Raw genomic sequence first — 9,693 nt, forward strand, 5'->3', positions numbered from 1 at the left:
CAGTATGGTTGGTTCTCGGCAGCCCTACATTATGTTAGGTTCTCGGCAGCCCTACAGGATGTTTGTTCCCGGCAGCCCTACAGTACGTTTGGTTCTCGGCAGCCCTACGGTATGATTGGTTCCCGGCAGCCTTACAGTATGTTTGGTTTCCGGCAGCCTTACAGTGTGTTTGGTTCCCGGCAGCCCTACAGAATGTTTGGTTCCCGGCAGTCCTACAGTATGTTTGGTTCTCGGCCGCTCTACAGTATGTTTGGTTCTCGGGAGCCCTACAGGATGTTTGGTTCTCGGCAGCTCAACAGTATGTTTGGTTCCCGGCAGCCTTACAGTATGTTTGGTTCTCGGAAGCCCTACAGTATGTTTGGTTCGCGGCAGGCCTACAGTATGGTTGGTTCCCGGCAGCCCTACAGTACGTTTGGTTCTCGGCAGCCCTAAAGTATGTTTGGGTCTCGGCAGCCCTACAGTATGACTGGTTCCCGGCAGCTCTACAGTATGTGTGTTCCCGGCAGCCCTACAGTATGGGTGGTTCTCGGCAGCCCTATAGTATGTTTGGTGCCCGGCAGCCCTACAGTATGGTTCTCGGCAGCCCTACCGTATGTTTGGTTCCCGGCAGCACTACAGAATGTTTGGTTCCCGGCAGCTCAACAGTATGATTGGTTCCCGGCAGCCCTACCGTATGTTTGGTTCTCGGCAGCTCAACAGTATGTTTGGTTCCTGGCAGCCCTACAGTATGTTTGGTTCTCGGCAGCCCTACAGTATGGTTCTCGGCAGCCCTACAGTATGTTAGGTTCTCGGCAGCCCTACAGTATGTTTGGTTCTCGGCAGCCCTACAGTATGGTTCTCGGCAGCCCTACAGTATGATTGGTTCCCGGCAGCCCTACAGTATGTTTGGTTCCCGGGGTTCTTTGGTATCTTCAGAACGTAGAATGGGTCGTCGACCCAACTCGGACATAACCCCAATAGTTTCTTTTGGCCAGTCGTATACTTGTCAGCTATTTAAAATAAACGCAATGAAATACCTAAATACAAACCATTAACAACTAACATGTGTGTGATTATGTTTTAATGCATTCTTATAACTTACTACAGATATGAAAAAATGTCAATAGTTCGAGTTAGATCGTCACATTCACAGCCACTCGAGTAAAAACTGTTTAACGAGAAATCCTTGTTGATCACAGATACTATTACCACATAACACAGGGGTTATTTTCCATTATACTCATTGGGTTTACAAAGTAAATACAATTGGTATGTATACGTGTGTTTACATTGCATTTAAAGTTGGCTTTCATATGCAGCTTTTTATACTAATGCTTCAAAGTGCTATGTCTTGGGCACACGATGATGTCAATACGTTTCCAGATTTCATTCAGGGTTAGGAGGCGAGACAGGACACACTGTGAATAATTTTAATCCCTGTTATTGAAGTTGTTTGAGGGTATAGTTCAGTGACGGGTGTAATGTTGTCTGGCGACCTGGCACGTACAAACAGCTTTATCTAACAAAACAGACCTGACATTCTGACTAAATGCCGAGCTGATTTCCGTACCGTACACACGGAGTAGATACTACAGGATAAAGTCATATAAATCGGTATTATAAAATGGTTAATTCCAGTTGATAGTTTACTTACAAAACGTGTAACAAAAATATATATATGTGTACATGCGTATGTGTCTATTGTTCCGAGTATTGCAGATGAGCCTTGTGTATATATATATACAATGAAACCTTGGGCAACGGTTGTGTGGTTCGCTCGCACGTATATCGATGAATAAGCTTTTCGTCACAATGCTTATTTATTGATAAAAAAAAAACCCGCTACCTTTAATCTCTAGATCTCGATAATCCATAATGAACAGATCAGTACAATAATATCACAACAAAGGAGCCATTGGCCTCATATTGGTGGTCGGACTAGAACCAGTTTCCACGAGACCTGGTCCAACCCGCGTTGCTGGCTCCAAATTTCACGAAGCCTGGTCCACCACAGGTTGTGGGGCTTTACTCGCTAGAATCTTGGCTAATTCGTTCATATTTCGTTTAACTTTATATCTAAACACCCAGGGCACTTCCCGGCGCGGAAGGATCTTTTTGGGTGGGGGTAGGACAGTGATGTCATCATAGTCTGTTTCATTGATGATATTGGGGTACACGATCCCTTCTGGTGCTGTCTGGGCCGTCCGGATAGAATCCGGGGACATCCGAGCATTCGTGAAGTATCCCACATTTCGCGACATCACTGACTTTGACCTGATCTCCGTGTGGGCTGTTGGTGTGAGGTGGATCTTTCCTACCATAGGCTGGAACGGAAACAGCATAACAATAATCAGTCAACACGGCAACGAGGAACAACTACATTTAGTGTAACAAGAACATCTCATTTTCTCCGGTTTACATTAAACAAGCAAATTCTTAATGTTTACATCCTTGCATATATGGATATGGATCTACATACTTGGGCGCAATCTATTTTTTGCTTGGGGTTAAGGAACGGAAGTAATCAACCAATCAGAATGTCGAAGTCACGTAGAGTAAGCGTAATACTACAACGTCGACAATAAAACGACACTTTTTATTGATTAAGAATCCGAATAAGCCATCCGCCAATAAGAATTCGATATCATCATTATCTATGCGAATCTGTGCACGCATTATAGTTCCATGAAACTTAGCTTGAGACTTGCCATGTGTGCTTACCCGGTCTGGTTGAAATCGGAACATTTCGGGGAGTTTTGCAGGAGAACCATATAACCAATTAGAAATGATAACCCTTATCAATTATGCGTATATATGCATGAAGCAATTATATCGGAGATCGAACCTAGCTTACTATAGCTTGAGACTTGCTATCTTGTACGTGTATACCGAATTTGGTTGAAATTATATCGTTTTAGGACAGTGCTGATGAGAAATCATTTTACCAATCTTAATAAAAATAACGCATAGCAATGCACAGTTCACAATAGCGGACTAAGGGGACCTGGTTATGAAGTATCAAAGAGAAAAGCGATCTGACGGAGGCACTTTTGAGAAATGGCGTGGTTCGATAATACTTAAAAAATGAGAAAGTAAATCAACAACAAAACAAAACGTTGGAGATTAAAGAATGAAATTTAATTATGACTCTTCAGATATTTTTCACTTAAAATCAGCCTTACACCATTTATCGCTCAATATGAACTTTGGCGCGGACATAGTAAACGTAATTTGTCGCTCTGTACGTATTTCATAAACGCTAGCTCGAACATCAAGGATATAGCAAGCAGCTTCAGGTCTCTAGTTAACTTGAATATTAATAAACAGATTATAAAAATATATTTACCTATAAGAAATGAAATATCCCCGTTGTTTGTTAGTAACATAATTAAAACGTGTCACATTACCCTTTTCGCATGCAGACTTACTTTCTGCAAGTAATGCCATCGTAAGTACTTTTACTTGTATTCTATAAACAACGCTACCGAAGTAATCATCACAAAATGGAACCAAACCAACCACCACCACCCCAACACCACCAGCAACACCAACCAACAGATCAATTCTACCAAACCAACCACCACCACCCCAACCCCACCAGCAACACCAACCAACAGATCAATTCTACCAAACCAACCACTGACACACCGGTCTCAGCACTGGATCAAAAAACCTGTTGTACCACATTCTCTAGCCCCTAAGGTCATAACCCCTCACATTATCGAGTAACGCATGTGTCCATACCGCAGAGATCGACAATTTGAGATTTTGAAGAAAAAGTTACGCTTGATGATCGGTCAGATATACGTCTCTGAATCGGTTAAGGTCGGTACGGAACATGTCGTTACAGAATATTGTGGAGGTACATGATTAAGTAAACATCGTCTTCCGTAAGTCACGTGCAAATCAACTGCAGTAGTACGAATACCTACATAGTGAGAAGTGTCACTGACAGGGACCATCTGTTCAGATTTTTGAGGAGGTTTCCAGAAGAAAGGCTTCTTTTTACCATAAGGTTGCTGTATGAAAACAAAATGTTTAGTTAACTCTAAGACCCACATACTGGAACTCTTGGCCACCGCCTCAAACTCAATCACTGGGCCTGTGACCATCGTCATCGATCATAATCTACAGGAGATGATGCACAGCCTGGATTTTGTCATACACAACCTATAACGGGGCGAGTATCTTAAGACTGGACTTGCCGGCCTAAACCCCCTATCGACTAGCTACTAACTAGAATGTTTTGTTCGGACGCCAAAAAGCTGGGTTTTACAATAGTCGTGTGACCAGACATACGTAATTGTGATAACGAGAGAGAGAGGTCCAACAGGGGGTCGTTTAACGTTTTACCAGATATGTTGTACTAAGTATGGCCGCTGATTTATAGCCACGCGAATGTCAATTTACACTAATATCCCCATAGTAAGGTGCTTAAATAACGTTCGAAAAACGATCGGGTTTGTTTAGGTAAGTAATGTACAACGAACGATGAAAACGACATCAGAGAGACAACGGTCAGCAAGTGTAATCTTAAACATGATGCTAAAAGAGTACAGGTCATTAAGCTTGAAGTCATGTCCACAGGTTACGTGATGTAGTAGGTAAGAATTGGGAGCTTATAATTCATAACGTATATTTGTAAGTTACGGCATATATATTGTCTATGTTGGTCAAACTCTAGTCCTCTCTAGTCTAGTACGGATTAGTGATATATATATCCAAGGCAGTTATATAATGATAATTAAATGTTGAATACATAAATACTATCATGGATCACTCAAGTAACATAAATGAAGGTAAGATGCAGAAAGTATTGTTATAGTGACATATATTGTAGGAAAGGGACAAACTATAGCAGCCGGGCAGATATTACTGTAACAAATATATAACTAGGCAGATATTGTTATAACTAATATACAAGCAGGTAGATATTGATATAACAAATATATTCAACCAGGTAGATATTGCTGTAACAAATACATAAAAGCAGGTAGATATTGTTATAACAAATATATACAACCAGGTAGATATTGTTATAACAAATACATACAATCAGGTAGATATTGTTATATCTAATATATACAAGCAGGTAGATATTGATATAACAAATATATTCAACCAGGCAGATATTGCTGTACCAAATAAATACAAGCAGGTAGATATTGATATAACAAATATATTCAACCAGGTAGATATTGCTGTAACAAATATATACAAGCAGGTAGATATTGATATAACAAATACATACAAGCAGGTAGATATTGTTATATCTAATATATACAAGCAGGTAGATATTGATATAACAAATATATTCAACCAGGCAGATATTGTTATAACAAATATTTACAAGCAGGTAGATATTGATATAACAAATATATTCAACCAGGCAGATATTGCTGTACCAAATAAATACAAGCAGGTAGATATTGATATAACAAATATATTCAACCAGGCAGATATTGTTATAACAAATATTTACAAGCAGGTAGATATTGATATAACAAATATATTCAACCAGGCAGATATTGCTGTACCAAATAAATACAAGCAGGTAGATATTGATATAACAAATATATTCAACCAGGCAGATATTGCTGTACCAAATAAATACAAGCAGGTAGATATTGATATAACAAATATATTCAACCAGGCAGATATTGCTGTACCAAATAAATACAAGCAGGTAGATATTGATATAACAAATATATTCAACCAGGCATATATTGCTGTAACAAATATATACAAGCAGGTAGATATTGATATAACAAATACATAAAAGCAGGTAGATATTGTTATAACAAATATATTCAACCAGGTAGATATTGCTGTAACAAATATATACAAGCAGGTAGATATTGATATAACAAATACATACAAGCAGGTAGATATTGATATAACAAATATATTCAACCAGGCAGATATTGTTATAACAAATATTTACAAGCAGGTAGATATTGATATAACAAATATATTCAACCAGGCAGATATCGTTATAACAAATATATACAAGCAGGTAGATATTGTTATATCTAATATATACAAGCAGGTAGATATTGATATAACAAATACATACAAGCAGGTAGATATTGTTATATCTAATATATACAAGCAGGTAGATATTGATATAACAAATATATTCAACCAGGTAGATATTGCTGTAACAAATACATAAAAGCAGGTAGATATTGTTATTTCTAATATATACAAGCAGGTAGATATTGTTATAACAAATACATAAAAGCAGGTAGATATTGTTATAACAAATATATACAAGCAGGTAGATATTGTTATATCTAATATACAAGCAGGTAGATATTGTTATAACAAATATACAACCAGGCATATATTGTTATAACAAAATATACAAGCAGGTAGATATTGTTATAACAAATATATACAACCAGGTAGATATTGTTATAACAAATATATACAACCAGGCAGATATTGTTATAACAAACATATACAACCAGGAAGATATTGTTATAACAAATATATACAACCAGGTAGATATTGTTATAACAAATATATACAACGAGGCAGATATTGTTATAACAAACATATACAACCAGGAAGATATTGTTATAACTAATATACAACCAGGCATATATTGTTATAACAAACATATACAAGCAGGTAGATATTGTTATAACAAATATATACAACCAGGTAGATATTGTTATAACAAATATATACAACGAGGCAGATATTGTTATAACAAACATATACAACCAGGAAGATATTGTTATAACTAATATACAACCAGGCATATATTGTTATAACAAATATATACAAGCAGGTAGATATTGTTATAACAAATATATACAAGCAGGTAGATATTGTTATAACAAATATATACAAGCAGGTAGATATTGTTATAACAAATATATACAAGCAGGTAGATATTGTTATAACAAATATATACAAGCAGGTAGATATTGTTATAACAAATATATACAAGCAGGTAGATATTGTTATTACAAATATATACAACCAGGTAGATATTGTTGTAATGAATATACAACCATACACACTACCTACACACTGATTAAACTATAACCTTGGTATGTATGATAGCTCTCCAAAGAAATTGTGCTCAAATAAATCGATTTCACTTAATGTATTTAGGCAATTTAATTTGCTTAAATATAAAATCAAATTTAGTATGTGAGTTGAGATAAAGTTGAGTTTAACGTGTTTGAGAAGTGGAGCTTGATGATATATATTTACATAGCCAAGTGTTCCGTATTTGTGAAGTATATATAAGTAACTACAGGATCTAACAGGTAAATGCCGCTCTATTAATTGGGCATTATGGATTTCTAAGTAATCAATTACACACGCGGACACAAATGCTAATGTAATTGATGAGGAAAATTAACGTGCCTTTGTATCACACCATCCTACGTACTCTTACTTACCAGTGCACATATACATACCAGTATGACACTGCTATACATCGGTAATGACAACAACATGACATTCACTAGCATTAAATGTACAGTATGACACTGCCATACATCGGTAATGACAACAACATGACATTCACTAGCATTAAATGTACAGCATGACACTGCCATACATCGGTAATGACAACAACATGACATTCACTAACATTAAATGTACAGTATGACACTGCCATACATCGGTAATGACAACAACATGGCATTCACTGACATACAAATGTGCAGTATGACACTGACTTACCTTGGTAATGACAACAGCATGACATTCACTAACATTAAATGTAAAGTATGACACTGCCATACATTGGTAATGACAACAACATGACATTCACTAACATACAAATATACAGTATGACACTGCCCTACATTGGTAATGACAACAGCATGACATTCACTAACATACAAATATACAGTATGACACTGCCCTACATTGGTAATGACAACAGCATGACATTCACTAACATACAAATGTACAGTATGACACTGATTTACATTGGTAATGACAACAGCATGACATTCTCTAACATTAAAATGTACAGTATGACACTGCCATACATTGGTAATGACAACAACATGACATTCACTAACATACAAATATACAGTATGACACTGCCCTACATTGGTAATGACAATAACATGACATTCACTAACATACAAATATACAGTATGATACTGCCCTACATTGGTAATGACAACAGCATGACATTCACTAGCATTAAATGTACAGTATGACACTGCCCTACATTGGTAATGACAATAACATGACATTCACTAACATACAAATATACAGTATGACACTGCCATACATTGGTAATGACAACAACATGACATTCTCTAACAAACAAATATACAGTATGACACTGACCTACATTGGTAATGACAACAGCATGACATTCACTAACATACAAATGTACAGTATGACACTGACCTACATTGGAAAAGACAACAACATGAGATTCACTAACATACAAATGTACAGTATGATACTGCCCTACATTGGTAATGACAACAGCATGACATTCACCAGCATTAAATGTACAGTATGACACTGCCCTACATTGGTAATGACAATAACATGACATTCACTAACATACAAATGTACAGTATGATACTGCCCTACATTGGTAGTGACAATAACATGACATTCACTAACATTAAATGTACGGTATGACACTGACCTACATTGATAATGACAATAACATGACATTCACTAACATACAAATGTACAGTATGACACTGATTTACATTGGTAATGACAACAACATGACATTCACTAACATTAAATGTACAGTATGACACTGACCTACATTGGTTATGACAATAACATGACATTCACTAACATACAAATATACAGTATGATACTGTCCTACATTGGTAATGACAACAACATGACATTCACTAACATTAAATGTACAGTATGACACTGACCTTCATTGGTAATGACAACAACATGATATTCACTAACATACAAATGTACAGTATGACACTGCCATACATCGGTAATGACAACAACATGACATTCACTGACATACAAATGTACAGTATGACACTGCCATACATTGGTAATGACAACATCATGACATTCACTAACATTAAATGTACAGTATGACACTGACCTTCATTGGTAATGACAACAACACAACATTCTCTAACATACAAATGTACAGTATGACACTGCCATACAAATGGTTATACAAATGTACAGTATGACACTGCCATACATCGGTATGACAACAGTATGACATTCTCTAACATATACAGTATAACACATGATTAATTAGTGTATACCGGGTTTCGCTTATTCAAATGTTCGCCCGTTTAATTACTATGTTTATTTGATCACTTACTCTTACTACTATCCACTGTAATGATAAACTAGCCTCATTGGGGAAGGGGGAGGCGATAATTAAACTGCGGCGAAACTTTCCCGGTATACAGTAACACCGATCAACATAGGATAACCAGTAGGAAGATGGCACTCTAAGCTGCGGTATTTGTAATACTGTCTTGAGAAACCTATATTTTTGTACCATACAATTTTGAATGGTTTTAGATTTACTGATACTAAACCTTATTCAATCCGCAACGGTCACCCTTAGCCGTTTTTTTGTCGCGATCAAAACGGTTGAACCGGTTGGACCCATGGGACCTGAAAATTTGTTATATGTTATATTTGGACCTAAGCTAGGCTGTTTAGAGTAATTTTACACGTTTAAAGGGTTTAGATTATTTTCGGTAAAGATGTCAC

General features: G+C 36.7%; 1 protein-coding gene across 2 annotated transcripts in view; it reads right to left on the minus strand.

Moving 5' to 3' along the window:
• Positions 1 to 1,049: 1,049 nt before the first annotated feature.
• LOC110445996 overlaps positions 1,050 to 9,693 on the minus strand; it is an 18,339-nt gene continuing 9,695 nt past the window's right edge. Inside the window, exons 2-3 of one of the 2 annotated variants that reach the window (XM_021490922.1) lie at positions 3,912 to 3,998; positions 1,050 to 2,303 (exon numbers count right to left, since the gene is read on the minus strand). In XM_021490922.1, coding sequence (XP_021346597.1) covers positions 1,971 to 2,303; positions 3,912 to 3,998 — 420 coding nt within the window. In that variant the 3' untranslated portion in view covers positions 1,050 to 1,970. The remainder of the gene's footprint in view (positions 2,304 to 3,911; positions 3,999 to 9,693) is intronic. The other variant, XM_021490923.1, reaches the window with a different exon arrangement.

The sequence above is a fragment of the Mizuhopecten yessoensis genome, unplaced genomic scaffold, assembly GCF_002113885.1.
Source record: "Mizuhopecten yessoensis strain PY_sf001 unplaced genomic scaffold, ASM211388v2 scaffold2441, whole genome shotgun sequence".
Lineage (NCBI taxonomy): Eukaryota > Metazoa > Mollusca > Bivalvia > Pectinida > Pectinidae > Mizuhopecten > Mizuhopecten yessoensis.